The following is a 16,097-nucleotide window of genomic DNA, read 5'->3' as shown; positions in this document are numbered from 1 at the left end:
GTTTGACGCAATTTCATTTGCCTGTTTTTGCTTTTGTTGCTTGTACTTTGGGGAACATATATGCAAAAAATCATTGCTCAGACCAACATCAAGAAATGATTTTCCTCTTGTTTTCTTCTAGCAGTTTCATAGTTCCAGGTCTTCTGCTTAAGTTTTTAATCCATTTTTAGTTGGGTTTTGTATGTTGTGAGGCAAGGGTCCAATTTCATTTTCCATATGTAGATATCCAATTTTCCCATCACCATTTATTGAAGAGAATCTCCTTTCTATTGTGTTCCTGGCACCCTCATTGAAGATCAATTGACTATCTATGCATGGATTTATTTCTGGCCTCTCTATTCTGTTTCATTAGTTTATATGTATGTTTTTATGCCAGTACAGTATTGTTCTGATTACTAGCTTTGTAATATATACTGAAATCAGGAAGTGTGATGCCCAGCTTTGTTCTTGTTGTTCAAGATTGTTTTGGCTTTGGGGGTCTTTTGTGGTTCCATATGAATTTTAGAATTTTTTTTTCTATTTCTAGAGAAAATGTCAATGGAATTTTGATAGGGGGTACATTAATCTGTAGATTGCTTTGGGTAGTATGGACATTTTATGATATCAATCCTTGTAATTCATGAACATGGGATATCTAAAAAGATACATCATATATTTTCAAGCGGACAGCTACAAATCAACGTGTACAATCTGATTTTATTTTAAATGTATATATGTGTATCAAAAGATCTGGAAGGGTAATAGCAGAAACAGCTCCCAGAGCACTTATATACATTATTCTACATAATTCTTACAAAAAGCCTATGAAGAAAGTATATCATTGTTATCTCCATTTTATAGATGAGGATTCTGAGGCACCAAGAGGTAAAATAATTTCTAGGAAGTGGTCAATTGGAGACACATAACTAGGGAGACCTGTTTCTAAGTGTTAGTTCCACTATATTACATTGTTTCTTGATATAGAGTTAATCATTGTTATCACTGATAGCAATATAATGGTTGAACTTGATTATCTATTAATTATGTCTGCTCATGTGTATTTTCTAATTTTCCACAATGAGCACTTCTTATTGTCTATATGATAGAAATAAAGCCTTAAATTTATTTTTAAATTAGGCTTAGAAAAAGCAAACATAAACGAACATTATACAACTCAATTTTTTCACTCATTATATCTCAGAAATCTTTTCACGAGACTGCCTATAGATATATTTCTTTTCTTCATTTTTGGGTTTTGTTTTTTTTTTTTACCCCAACTGACTTTTAAACATATGACTTCTTTGGTCATTGCACACCTTGTTTACCAGGTAATGTTCGAGTTGGAGACATCACCTTTTCAGGGAACACTTGAATGAGCAATGTCTGTGTAACCAAATGTACGATTCTAAAGATTATAACAAATTACTTCAAATCTTAGTGTCTAAAACAATGAACAGTTATTTCTCACAGTTTCTAAGGGTTAAGAGTTTGAGAACAGCCATTCTACTAGCCCAGGGTCTCTCATGAGCTTGTAGTCATGCTGTTGGCCAGGATTGTGGCCTTTGGAAACTTGACTGAGGCTGCAAGATCTGCCAATGTTTATAGCAGCAATGTCCACGTTAGCCAAACCATGGATAGAGCCCAGGTGTCCATTGACAGATGAATGGATAAAGAAGATGTGTATGTATACACACACACACACACACACACACACACACACACACACACAATGGAATACTACTCAGCCATCAAAAAAGTGACATCTTGCCATTTGCAATGACATGGAAGGAGCTAGAGGGTGTTATGCTAAGTGAAATAAGTCAATTAGAGAAAAACAATTATCATATGAACTCACTGATATGTGGAATTTAAGAAACAAAACAGAGGATCATAGGGGAAGGGAAGGAAAAAATAATATAAGACAAAATCTGAGGGAGACAAACCATAAGAGACTCTTAATCAAAGGAAACAAACTGAGGGCTGCTGGAGGAGAGGGGAGTAGGGGATGGGGTACCTGGGTGAGGACATGAAGGAGAGCACGTGATGTAATGAGCCCTGGGCATCATAGAAGACTGATGAATCACTGACCTCCACCTCTGAAACCAATAATACATTACATGTTAATTGAATTTAAATAAAAATAAATAAATTTTTTTAAAAAAGAAAAAAAGATCTGCTCCCAAGTTCATGCATATGACTGTTGGCAAGAGGCTTCGGTACCTTTCCACATGGGCCTCTCTATAAGGCTGCACTTATCATGGCTCCTCACAGAGTGAGTAATCCAAAAGAAAGAGAGTGAGAATGACTAACACAGACGCTGTGGTGCCTTTTATAACCCAATTTTAGGAGGGACATCCCATCACATCTGCTGTGTTCTATTGGTCACACCAACCAAACCTGGGAGCAGATTATACAGGGTGTAAATACAAGGAGGCAGAGATTATTGGGAGCCATCTTAGAGGCTGGTTACCAAATATCCCAAGTATTCTAAACAATGAAGATGGCCAAGAAACACTTGCTAGATTGGACTGAACAAATTGGTGGCTGGCAATGTCATCCACATATAATGGTCCAAGACTTTGAATAGTGGCTATTTAGGTCACCCAAGCTCAGTTGTCAAGTTGCCCCAAACCTGAGTAGAGTTCAGTGATCCTGCGTTATGTTACCCAAGGGCTTGAAAGGAATGAAAATATGATTGTTTGAACTAAACATACTAAGTTTACAGACCAGGTTACTAAATATCACTGTAGACACTGAATGACTAATGGCAATACGTAAATTACGCAGATGTTCCCTTGCTTAACCACTGATCTCACCTGATTTAGAATTAGTCAAGTCTCCCACCTACAAGTGACCAGAAGCCAGATTTCAGCCTGGCATGGCTCTGGCTGACCTTGTTTTGTACTTCTCTCTCTTACTCCTGCTCCCAGCAACTCTTGCATCCCATGATTGTCTCCGCCAGTATTTACCTTCTCAAGTAGTTCTGTCTTTAAACATATACCCTTGCAGTCACTGTGTATTTACTTACAGCTTTTTTCTGCAGTTCCTATCTTTCTATCTCATCTCTGACCATGGTCCTCTGTCACAATGAATGTTCTAGTCATACTAAATGTCCTCAGAGATCTTCAAACACACAGTATGGTTTCATGCTTCTGTGCCTTGACACATGCTCTCCTTCTTCCAGGAATGTCATTCCAGGTCCTTTTCTGCCTAGGAAACTTCTTTTCACCTTTCAAACCTCTGCCCAAGCATTGTCCCTTCTAATGAAATTTCCCTGACCCCCAGGGCCTACCTTATACCTTTGGCACACCAGGACAGAGTTAATTACTCTCTTTTCTGGATTATTGTTGGAACTTTTACTTGTTTCCATTTCTGAACCATCCTTACTTAAGGGTAATTATTTATTTACGCATGCATCTTTCCAAGCAAAAGGTGAGCTCCTTGAAGGCAGGCTCTACTTTTTACCCTCAACACCTATCCATAGCACCTAGACTGTAATAGATTTTAATAAATATTTCAACAAATAAACTGAGGAACTGAGAAACCTCATGCCTGGATACTGCAATGCCCTGCTAAGTGAGAGACACCTCTGGTTCTAACCTATAAAACTACAGTCTTCGTCAAGGCCCTCACTTGGCATACTCCATTCATCTATGGGTGGCTCCACTCTTTATGTGCTAGACTAACTGCTGGGCTACATCAATCTTTGCTTTTCTGAGGATCTTTGCCTCTGCTTCTCCAAGGGTCACTTGCTTATGGCCACTCTCTAGTCCTCAGGTCTTCTCAATCCTGAAGAGATCATTCTGGTTCTATGGAGAGGCCTGGCAGCACTGGTGGCTCAGAGAAGAGGTTAAGGGGCCAAACAGACTAGCCAACACAACAATTAAATGAGAAAATGTACGTAGTGTACTTTCCACAGGACCTGGCACATAGTAAGTGCTCAAGAAACTACTTGTGGTTACTGTTAGTGCTACTCTGGCTGCAAGGTCAGTGCACTTTCTGGTTATACCTGATGCCATCTTAGCCTCTCTGAGCAAGAGCCACAGGGATCCGACAGGCTCACCGGTGTGCTCTAGTAATGTGCGCTTTCTGGTCAGCTCTATTTCTCCTGACACCAGGACTCAATGATCCAGTCTGTTTTCATCAGGCTAAATTAGGCTGTTTAACCTATGCCCAGAACCGGAACAAGAAAAAATATCTCTAAGCAAAGTCCTTTTGAGAAAATTGTCCATCTAGAAACCACAGATCCCTTTGCATAGGGTCAGTTTCAAAGACTTTTTCCATCTTATCTAATGAGCCAAGACAAAATGGCCACGCTAATGGAAACTGTTTTGCATTCCAACTGCTGCTGTTCTAGCATAAAATACACGATTTCATAAAGGCTCAAAAATGTTTAAAATCTTGAGCTCACTACTATTCAGGTCGCCGCTGCCTTTCCTCAGCTTTGCTTTCATCCCTGTCACTGGTCCAAGGTGTCAGAGGATCTGATGCTCCCTGTCCCCATTGCGGCCTCTAATCACTATTGAGATTGCCGACACCATTCTCTTCCTTCTCTTGCTTTTTTCCCCCCATCCTCTCAGGTCTCTTGTCAGATTTCCCACTCTTCTCGAGCATTCCTGCCAGAAGGCTGGCCTCCTAGACAACACTGCCAGCCAATCACAGTTTTTGTCCTTCAAAGAGACAAACTCAGTAATCATCACAGGAGAGATAAAATCTTCAGTTGATTCTTCCTGGCTGCTTCTTTTTGCTCAGTGCCCAAGGCTTGAGGTTTCTGAAAGCCTGAATGTGATCACTCAACTCCTTGCACTGTAGTAAAATTCGGTTGTACAGTTTGGTCGAGCATGTGCAGCCCACCAGTCAGTGAATTAGGCATGGCTTAGAAAAGCAGAGAAGTGTGGGCCTTAGGGCAAGGTCTTAGATGGGAAACTCTCTCCCCTCCACCCCATGGGGTGGTAAGGTGAACCAAAAGGACATACTCAGTCCTTCTGGGGCTGGGGCCCAATACTTTCAAAAAGCAGCTACAGTTCTTGGTGGGCCCTCAGAGGAACACTTCTCCCATTCTGTGCATATGGCATATGGTGCATCAGGGATCCAGGGTTGGATGGGGAGCATTTAACCAAGTTTTACTGGGGGATCTAAATTAGCTTTTTGGGTCCAAATGACTCGTTTGACAATTGAGTCTTTGATCTCTCTCCCCTTCCATACAGGAAGCCATCTCCCCTGGGGGGCTAAACTTGTACAGGTGCTAATTTACAACTTGGCATTTTAATTCTTCTAAATATGAATTCTTTGCAACAGGAAACTAGATCAAGTTTTAGAAATCATTGAATCTTAACTATCAAATGAAACTGTAGCTACAAGAATAAATTATTTCTCTGCATCTGGACTAAGAACCTAACTTCTGATGAATGAAGGACAGAACTTCAACTTAAAAGTTCACTCAGGTTGCTGTTGTTTTGATTATCACTAATGTAAAATAAAGTGAATGTTGAACATCCACTTTATATTGTGTTGGCTTAAAAAGAGAAACAAAACCCATGGGCCCTCCCCTTAAAAAACTGAAAATCCTGATGGACGAGAAAGATAAAGTTCAAAAATTACTAGAACAATTTAAAACCGGGTATGTGCACATTTTATGAACCTAAATATTGCTAAATAATAAAGTCTAAATTGTGTGGGTCCTTAAAATATGTGCATTGGATAATCACTATTAATGGCACATGAAATACATGAATTTTATCATTCTTAATATATTTGCTTAGATGACTTGTAACTTAAGAGCTCTTTAGAAAACGATGCTGTACACTGTTAGGATTCAATCTAAGGTATACATTTTGTCATAAGAACTGGGCAGAGAGGATTTAGTAGGATTAAGCTTGGCTTTCAAAGTCAAGTCTGAAAATAACGAAGGAAAAGATCTTCCTACTGTAACAAGTCAATTCAGATGCCATTAAGATGTCTTCATTTACCCAGCTTGTCCAGGACTCAGCTTCTGAAGTTATTATTTATGAAAAAAGTATGTGAACTATTGACCAAGCATAATAAAGTTACCTCCACACTCTTGCTATACCCAAGGACAAAGCTAACAACTCACAGTCGGGCATGTGCTTTGACTGATAAACCAAAACCATCAAAAACCAATGCATAATTTGCCTTTTTCTTAGAGTCATTAGCTCAATCACTTAATGAACTTAATTAACTCAACAAAATTCTCAGTGGGAGAGGTACAGAGAGGTCAACAGCAAATGACCGCTCCTCAATCCCTTCAAAGTTTCACCATGAAAGATTGTCATCACTTTAAAGGGCATTTCTTTAAAAAGTCCTGCCTTTGAGGTATAGAACATAATACTCACCTGTAATTTTATTTGCGAAGTTAAAGCCACACTTCAACAAGGGTACTCCTGACAATTGCTAATCTAAAAGTTGGCTTTAGAAGAGGACAGGGAGGAGCTGATAATGTCCATCAACAATGGATAAATTGTGATATATTCATATGATAGAATGTTCCTTGGTAATAGAGACTATGAATACGCTCAACATAATCTCAAAAAACTGAACGAGTACATATTATATGATTTCATTTATGTGAATTTCTAGAATAAGCAACACTACTAACCTACGGTGGTAGAAGTCAGAACAATAGTTACATGTTGAAGGATGAACTGGAAAGGGGCAGAGGGAATTTTCCGTTACGGAAAAGTTGTGTATCTTTATTGGGGTTGTGGTCACCAAATCCCAAACTATATATTTAAAATCTGTGCATTTTATTGAATGTCAATTATGTTTTTTTAAAGTACTAATTATCTACTGGATTCTAAAGTTAAGTATAACTACTGTCGTAAAACATCTAATAAATCTTACTATTATTAAAAACCAACACAGGCCATTCAGAAAGCAGATATGAAGCTTTAATTCACTGTGGGCATTTCTGTGACCAATAATATAAACTTTTCACATGTCTTTGTACAGATACATCTTTTATAAGACACAGGTTTTTTACCAAGTACTGTGAAACATACCACCATTCCACTTAGTTAAGGGCATATTATAAATATCATGAGCCACTGATTAAATATAAATACAGAGGTTGATGCACGTTAGAGAGGTTCCATAATAAAAAAAAGTTTAAGGCTAAATACTATGAAAGTTTACATGTGTGCTCCACTTTAATTCTAAATATCACATTACAGTGACAACCAATTACAATAAAATCACAACTGCTTTTAGATGATAGTACAAATTTCTAACATCCAATTATTTTTATTTCCACAATGTCAACTCCACACTGTGTTTTTATTTCTAGAGAGTAGACCAGCTTTTGGACTGCAAACCAAGTTTCTTGTGCAATAATAATTACTATTTTGATTGTGACCACTGGAAACTGAATTTATATATACTGTACTAAAAAGAGATGAGACTATTAAGTACATAATAATATGGAACTCTTCAGTGGCAGTGTTCAAGAGAAATTAAAATAGTAGCCTGAAAATGAGTTTTAATTGCTACAGCAGTCTACATATACTTCAATTAAAAGATGACATCTGTCAAAACATTTAGAAATAAATATATAGTACAGCCTTCCCCCTTCCAAAATGCTGCCTGGAAGAAAAGTTCCAAGCTGAATTAAGGGGAAAAGTGGGGGGGGGGGGACAACTCAGAAAACAAATATTATATACTGCTCTGAGCGACAAGCTGCCTGAGTCTGTTTTTCAGCGGTAACAAGTTTTACCGTCAGTTCTACATTCCTTTAGTGTCCACAGTCCAGAAGAAGTCCTTGAACAGCTAGTTCATATTCTACAGAAATTGGAAAGTCTCCTAAAACCCCTCAACTACTTGTACAAGGGAAAGCTGATCATGTGTTGTCTTAAAATCTATGTGAATATCAAACATAGTCATAGTCATTCTCTTAACAGTGATGCTAGAGTAAGTGATGAAAATATATGCACAGCTGTACACAGATCACCATTAAACACAGGACAAATGCCATTTGATGCATATCAAATAAGCTCCCAAAAAGCCAATTTGAATATATTTATTTTCATTTACTTTGATACAGCATTAGAAGGGACTGCATATAATTACAGAGACTGCTGCAAACAACACTTGATGCTACTAAGGGATCTATTAAGCATCAGGCATGCACAACAGTTACCTTTTAAAACTTCTTGTGTATGTATCTTAAGATTTCTATTTATAAGCTACAATATGTTTAAAGCATTTAGTCATTTTTAAACCAAATATTTTAACTACTTAAACGTAGACCCCTATGTCTACATGGGGAAAAACAAAAACTCCCTCCCCGGCCTCAACACCCAAAAGTAATATTAAACCTTACTCCCCAATTTGATATTTAAACTTATTTTATATATGTCAGCCTTGAAATTCCAAAAGTGGGGAACATTCTTATCACTACTGAATGGGGAATATGATTTCCTGGCAGCAGTCTACCCACCACACACAGCATGCCAAACCTTTGGGGATTACAAGATAAGCCTGACTGTGTTGGTGGCTACAAATGACAAGAACTGAACAGGCTCTTCTTTTTATTCTGGATCTTTTTATTTCATACTAAATGAAATGAAATCATTTCATTACTACAAACGAAAAAAAATCTTTAACATCAATATAAGAGTGGACGAAACCAAAAACACTGTCATCTTCAAGTGTGTGGCAAAGCAGAAAATATCTCGATTATGTTAGGTAACCAGGGGTGGGGAAGGGAGCAGAGTTTGTTTTTCCATTTAAGAAGCATTCCAGTCAAATAATCACAAACACAAATTCAGATTGCTTGGTTCTCAGTCATTTATGGCTTAAAGTACGGGGTTTGAAAACCACTTCAGGCTAAAATAAATTTTTATGAATAATGCACAGATTGCCTATCTAGGAAATCATGCAGTAAATAAACATTCTCATGTACATTGGAATTTTAGTGACAAAAAGGGTCTGCAGGTTGAACAGTAATGTTTCTTCCCTTTTACCAAGAGAATACGCCCAGCAAGATCCTGGCATTGGGCCTATTCAAGATCCTACTTGCCAGGTCATCTTGATTTTCTCAGATGGATAAAAGAAGCCAATGTCACAAGACATTTGCAACGAGGAACTGACTTGCCGCGAGTGCAGGCGCCGTGAGGTCCGAGCTAGGCAGAAGGAGACTCCCCTGATCCTGCCACCCTGCTGCAAAGTCAGTTTGGAGTACTTGACCAGCTAGAGTTATCAAATGGGTAAATGCTTAGAATGACCCACTGGAAATGTTTATTATCTTAGTATCTTTTACAAATCTATCTGCTCTTGAAATCTATTTCATTTGGGAATGGCCAGGGTAAGATCCACCCACTATTCTTGGTTTTGATATGCCCCTACAACATGAGAATTGAACTGAACCACAATGATTGTAATGTCGTCTCTGTACATCCGAGCAAGCTCCTCAGGAAGACTAAGCATTTTGGAGAGGCGCTCGTGATCAACAGTCCCAAACTCGTTGTTGCCCACTGCATGACGAATGAGATGGGTTGCTGCGTTCTGGTCCTCGAATACTGAGGACATCTTGGCTCTCCTTTCTGTTAAAAGGCCATGCATCTGTCCTAGAGTCACCTTGTAGCCGCCAACAGCTATTGGCTGTTGGTGATGCATGCCCGTCAGGTACTCACCCACAATCCTAACCACATCCTGCCTATGCATCGTCTCCCACAGCCCATCAGTAGCCAACACTAGAAACTTATCCTGTGGCCTTAATCGGTGGTAAGTTACCTCTGGCTCAGCAGTGAGATAAGGAGGCGTGTAATAATTAGGAGGGATAAACTTGGTATATTCATTGTCATTCAACTGGTCTGGGCCTGATTCTATCACCCTCTTTTGAAGGTCAATGCTCCATTTGAACTTTACGTCTCCAAAAGCCCTAAAAGGCATCAGCAAGCCAAGCAGCCGATCCTGTTTCACCACACTCTTGGCCTCATTCTTTGGGTGTTCCAATTTCAGCCGTTCCAGTTCTCTCTCATTCTGAGCATTGTGGTCATTAGAGAGAGTGACTGCTGACCAAGAGCCATCCTCTTCCTGCACACCCAGCATGGCTCTGCTATCTCCGGTGTTGGCCACATGAAGGTCAACACCATCTACGTGGGCCACACAAGCAGTGGCCCCAGAAAATGCCACTCGAAGCACCAGGTAGTTGAGGAAAGAATTGGGATCACCAACTTGAGCCTCCAAAGAGATGTCATTGTCAAGCCTCTTAAAAGCGTTAATTAAAGCCTCCTTGACATCGATATCAGTAGACTCCCCAGTGTTGAGGTCTATAAGTTCTTGCCAGTAAGTCCTCAAGCTGTTGAAATACAATTTGGATGCCTCCTTGCTGAAGTAATCATTGGGGTGCTTGTGCCACTGGAGAATGGGCAGCAGCGCCCGACCGCTCTCTACTGCATTTTCAATCTCTAGCAAAGTCTCATGGGGTAACAGAGAGACGGCAATATAGTAAAAGAGTCTCTCACTGACCGCCTGGGAACAAGCACAGCCTGCATGGCCGTCGAAAACCCCCAAAAGCATCCCTCTGGTCTGCAAGCAGGTGGCTGCACTTCTCCGGTCCTCGATGGGGGCATTTGCAGGCAGCTGATTGCTGTCAAACCCAAGGACAGAGCTGACGTTTTTGCCATCGAATTCTGGCACTTTGAAACTGTATTCGTTAGCTTTCAGGATGCTGTTGACCTGTGGAGGGGTGAGGTAAAATTTCTGCGGCGTGGAAGCGTATCTCCTTCCTTGCGTGTACTGCCACCAGCTCTCCTTGGGCCGGCAGAAGGTAGCGTACGCCGGGTGCGGCGCGTATCTCAGGCGGCTCTGCGCCAGGTACGGGGACGAGCAGCACAGATGTCTGTGGTGGCAGTAACACGCAGTGCCATAGATTCTGCTCAGTTCGCAGTTCCGGATCAGAGGGAAAAACAGTTGAGTCGGGGCTGGCATGGCATCAGAGAACAGCGGCAAGCTGGAGCTCCTGATGGGGATTCCTAGACAGCAATTAACAGACACACACAAAGGGAGCAGTTACATTTCACATCACCTCATCTAGCCTCGCTTTTATAACAAATATTCAGCAGGTGAATCTACATGCTAAGCCCTGTGCTCGGAAGCACTGTATTTTCTACGCCTACCATGTACTATTTCTACAGGGTGTATTCTGCTAAGCACAGTTCTCCATCACTCATGGAGCCAGGACTGTAGCCTAGCTTTCCCTCTTCTCTTTTCCTCGTATTTCTTTGTGCCGCACAGACTGTACAGAACATACAAGAGATATGGCTGGGAAAAGCCGAGGAGATGAAGATTATATAACATTATGCAGTGGCAGTCTACCTGGCCAATCACCCTCCTCCCTCTCTAGCCTCAAGAAGGCCCTGGATCTCCCATACTGCACAGGGACTCCTCCCAGTAATGAAAATCCCGTTTCTAGACTTGTAGTCAATTGTTAACATTTGATTACACATGGCTATCACCAAAAAGGTGTCAGAATGCATCCCTTACAGATATATGTGTGTGTGTGTGTGTGTATTCATGATTTTGTAAGTTATATACATATACCACTGTGTTAATATAATGTTCATTGTAACATAGAGAAAAAATTTTACATAATGAATAAAAATAGGAATTCCAGTATTCCCTTCCTGCACCCCAGTGGATGGTCTTGCAAACTACGTTTCTCTAGACCACTGCACCAATTTGGTGAGCTTAGGAACATAGGTCTGCCGCCAACCTGCCTAATAACCCTAGAAATGTCAGCTTAACTCTTTGGGCCTCACTTCCCTAGGTTGTAAGTGAACACACAGAAGCAGATGCTATTGAAGGCCTCTTCTGGGATTCTATGTTTTTATAAGTGTTAGCTGAAGTGAGGCTTTGAAATCAAATGCTGGTTTCAGTTTTTCATTGTTTACTTTACTGTACCTTTTGTGATAAAAAAAGGTTTAAGTATACTAATAGCTCTAAGACTTTGTTAGTAATGTAAATGCTCTCAGTTCTGGAATTTAATTTACTTGCTAGCATTTTCTCCTGCTAATCAGCCATAAGGGAAAGCTATAGAAATACTATTTTCATCCATTCTGGATGCCAAGTAAAATTCAATCCCTAGAAAAATATTTCCTCTTACATTAAAAAAAAAAAGTACCCATTTGCCTTCAGAAAGCAATAAAGAATAGTGAAATAATAGTCTAAGGTTTGTATAAAAAAAGGTACACATATTAATCAAGACTAAAAACTGTAATACTATGACACTGAAAATATTTTGCCAAACATTTATCTAGAAAATTTTATGAATGTGTATCATTAATCCAGATAATTCATGCAAGGAAAAAAAACCTCTCTTCCTTCTAACATATATTTCCCCTGAATTCTTGAAGCATTGCTTCAAAAAATTCATTTGGTCTATAACTTGAAAAAGACTTCGAAATACTTTTATTATTTCTTTTTTAAGTTGGCTCCATGCCCAGCATGGAGCCCAACATGGGGCTTGAACTCAGAACCCTGAGACCAAGACCTGAGCTGAGATCAAGAGTCGGACACCTAACCGAACGAGCCACCCAGGCAACCCAGAAACACTTTAAATAAGGAAACACATGCAGTAAACAAAAAATAATGCCGAAAACCATCTGAGTCTTAATATCAACAATTCCTTCTTAAGTTTGAACCCATTACAGGTAAAAAAAAAAAAAAAAAAAAAGGTACAAATACCACAGAGATTGTTAGCTATAAGTTACATTACTTTCAGGTACCCTCCTTCCACAACTACTTTCAGGTACTCTCCTTCGACAAGAAATTGGAGAAGTAAAAGTGGGATGTGGGAGAGCAGAGAAAATAACACTGAATAATAACTGATTCTCGTTTGCTTCAGTAATAAGGACTGCATAAACCAGGTATACAGAACCCCTTTTGCAAGTGATAGAAAGTACCATTATTTTAAATGAGCTACTTAAGGAGGGATTTGTTTAAGAAACAAGATAAGCACAGGCAACAGAAGGTAATGATTAGAATTTTGGAAATAAGATCAATAACTAAATAAGCATTCTGAAATGCAATAATGAAAAACAGAAATTCCAGAAGAAAAGGAATCTATCAAGACTAACCACTTAAATAACTGCACTTCAAACTAAATACCTGAAAGTCATCCAAAGGTTAAGGGTACATGACTGAGCCAGGGGATGTGCTCAAATGTTGGGCCACATGACACTGGCTTCCAGACATAAACCATATCTCGTTAGATTTGCATGCAGAAAGCACATTAATTCATTTCATGCTTTGTATAAAGATTTTCTATTATTAAAAATATAAACAGATGCCCATCTTAAGAAAAATTTTCTCTATAACTTTAGGTAAGTTTGCATTTGTGCTATTTTAAAGTTTAAGACTTTTACAGGAAGAAGAAATGTTTCTGCATGGAATGTAGACTGAATCAAAGTACTACTTTGTGTGTGTGCATATGTGTGTATGTGTTTGCAAGGGGGGTTTGATAGATGGCGTAATAGCGTTTGGTTATGTGATGTCTAATCAAGGAATAACAAGTCCAAGAAACCTGCACTTTCCTTAAATACTTTGTTTTGACAATTTTTCTGGTTTTGTAGGTGATTGCAAAATGAATGAAATATTGTGGCAAAAGTAATGATTCATGCAGCAGATGCTCTGAATAATACATAAATTCAAACAGCAAGCACTCAAATACTCAGGTAATACATTTTTCCTGCAAGGCAAAAGTTCTCGAGATTAAAAAAAAAAAAAGCAGAGTGGAATTTATCAACTGTATCTTTCAGTTATTCAGGAGCTTAGCATATGAACTGAGACTGTATCCCAATTCCCCAACTCCCAAAATGCCTTCAAAAGACAAATTCTTAGAGAATATGGAATTCTCTAAAAGAAATGAAAACCCTGCTCTGTGATTAATAAGTGTTCTATCACCACCAGTACATGATATATTCTCTCCATAAGATCAGACAGCCTTAGAAGTCAGAGTACTTCCAAATGCTTTTTTAAACCATGAGGATTCAAAAACTCAGAGTATCTTTCTGAATATCCTGTGATTCAACAACAAAACCCCACGAAATCAAAACTTTTGCCGACAAACTCACTAAATTAATGAAGTAGAAAGCTCTTGATTAGACGATTAAGAACAACAAGGTACGGTGTTGGTAAACTGGAGCAGTGTCATATTTTCAAGTGATTTCTGACCACAATTTCACTGAGAAGTTCCCCTCCCATGATCCAGACTCAGTCACCTTATATGCAGCATCTTAGTCCTGGGCCAATTTGGCCCATTTTACCAATGACTAATAAGAAAAGATGCACTGCAATCGAAACAGGAAAGAGACCCATTCTTACTGATGTGCTGGGCAGAGCCTGTGCCAAGAAAGGGTTCCACTTCATTCAATAAACTCACGGACCATATTAATTAGAAAATGCTGTTAATACTGCACCGACTCCGGAGCTCTTCAGCTTTCAAAGCTTTTGGTGTAAACGGGGAAAAAAAAAAACTATACTAGTCATTAAATGTGTCAGAACCTCAGTTTATGTAATCCAATTGCATTAAACATCCTGTATAAAGACTTTTCAGTTTCTCAGCGTTTTCTGGAAATGCCTAGCCATTTCACAGCTCCCGTCATCTCTACAAGAATGAAGAAAGCGATCTCCCTCAGAAGACCCGAAGCCCCAAGCCAGCACTTGTTTGATTCGTTTCCTTTGTCCCTACCTGAAAATTGCACTCACTAAGGTATCAAAGCTATCCGGGTCCAAGACCCCTTTGTCCCCTTTTTCTACCTACCTCACCCCTTAATTCCACGGCGACCCACCTAAAACCATCCACACACAAGATCAGTCACCATCCTTCCTGGGTACCCAACGCCGGTAGTTAAGTGAATACCTACCAATTCGTCTGGGCCCGGGACACACACACATTCTCCTGTCATCACAACACGGAGCCGACAACATCCACAACCCGCGCGGACAGCAGCAGCGACAGCAGCACCGGCCCATTGAAAGCAAGGCAGAGATGCTCATTAGAGGAGGCGGGGGAGGCGGGCACGGAGGAGGGGCGAGCTCTCGCTCCTGCCCCGGGAATGGGGCTGGGAGGGGGGGAAAGGATGGAGCAGGGAGAAAGGGGTGGGGAGAAGAAGGAAACCAAACAAACAAACCCACCCCGCAGGAGAGTCAGGGACGCCACCCGAGGCGGCGGGGACCCAAAAGCGAGCAGAGGTGCGCCCCGGGACCGGCCCCTCCATCCAGCCCGGGCGCGGAGCCCACTGGCCCGCGGCATCCTCCACCCGCTGCGCACCCCGCCCAGCCCACGCTGCGCCGGCTTCGGTCCAGAAGCCTAAGGCAGGGGTCCGCCGCGCGGCAGGCTGCCATAGGGTCACCGCGGACCCCGCGGTGCGTACGGGGCACCCTCAGGCAGAGACGCCACGCCGCCGGCGCCACACCTCCCCAGAGCTAGCCCTGCCGCAGGTCCCCACGGCGCCCCCGCCGCTGACAGCAGCCGCGCCTGCGGCCGGCCCGCCCCCCACCCCGAGCCCGCGGCTTCCCCTCCGCGCCGCCACGCCCGCCGCAACCCCGACGCCCCCGCGCGCACCTAGCGCTCCGGGGCTCGTCCCTCCCCCGCCCCGGCCGCCGCCGGCCCGCCCTTCGCACGCCAGCGGCCGCCGCTCCCCACGCGCACCGGGCAACCCCCTCACAACTTTGGGCGGGTAGCGGAGGATTCCGGACCCGGCGGCTGGGGGCCGGGAGCAGGGAATACGAACCGGGCACGCAGGGGAGGAGCCGCTTCTTCCCGACGAGGAGGCGGCCACTTCAGCGGCTGCAGCGCCACACAGCACTCCTTTCAGACCGCCCGGCTTAACTCCCCGGAGTGCGGCCCCTGGCCCCCAGCGGGCCCACTCCCTGCCCGGCCGGGCCGCCACCCTGCCCCGCCCGAACGTCCGGGCCCGAGCACTTCCCGCCTCCGGATTGGCTGCGCAAGGGCGAGTGGGCGGAGAGGAGGCGAGCTGGCCCGGCCCGAGGCGGGGAGGGGGGGGCGGAAGAGCAGCGCGCTCCGAGCCAGCTTTGTGACGTCATGGGGGTCAGACAATCCCTTCCATTCCGAGCGAGCCGCTCATTGGCTCCACGGG

General features: G+C 42.0%; 1 protein-coding gene across 3 annotated transcripts; it reads right to left on the bottom strand.

Moving 5' to 3' along the window:
• Positions 1–6,865: 6,865 nt before the first annotated feature.
• PDP1 (pyruvate dehydrogenase phosphatase catalytic subunit 1) lies at positions 6,866–15,978 on the bottom strand. 3 transcript variants are annotated; one of them, XM_025870835.2, is made up of 3 exons: positions 15,732–15,978; positions 14,862–14,896; positions 6,866–10,970 (listed from the first exon to the last, which is right to left on the bottom strand). In XM_025870835.2, exons 2-3 carry the CDS (start codon positions 14,890–14,892, stop codon positions 9,313–9,315), a joined length of 1,689 nt encoding a protein of 562 aa, XP_025726620.1. In that variant the 5' UTR covers positions 14,893–14,896; positions 15,732–15,978; the 3' UTR covers positions 6,866–9,312. The 3 variants fall into 3 exon arrangements, with proteins under 3 accessions (XP_025726620.1, XP_073749068.1, XP_025726621.1); XM_073892967.1 differs by lacking the exon at positions 15,732–15,978 and adding an exon at positions 15,133–15,308; XM_025870836.2 differs by lacking the exon at positions 14,862–14,896 and having other exon boundaries at positions 15,732–15,975.
• Positions 15,979–16,097: the final 119 nt, after the last annotated feature.

Source organism: Callorhinus ursinus, unplaced genomic scaffold, assembly GCF_003265705.2.
Source record: "Callorhinus ursinus isolate GAN/ISIS: 27379988/994484 unplaced genomic scaffold, GSC_fseal_2.0 scaffold5, whole genome shotgun sequence".
Classification (NCBI taxonomy): domain Eukaryota; kingdom Metazoa; phylum Chordata; class Mammalia; order Carnivora; family Otariidae; genus Callorhinus; species Callorhinus ursinus.
The sequence above is the reverse complement of the archived record's forward strand: the minus strand, read 5'-3'. Positions and strand labels throughout refer to the sequence as shown.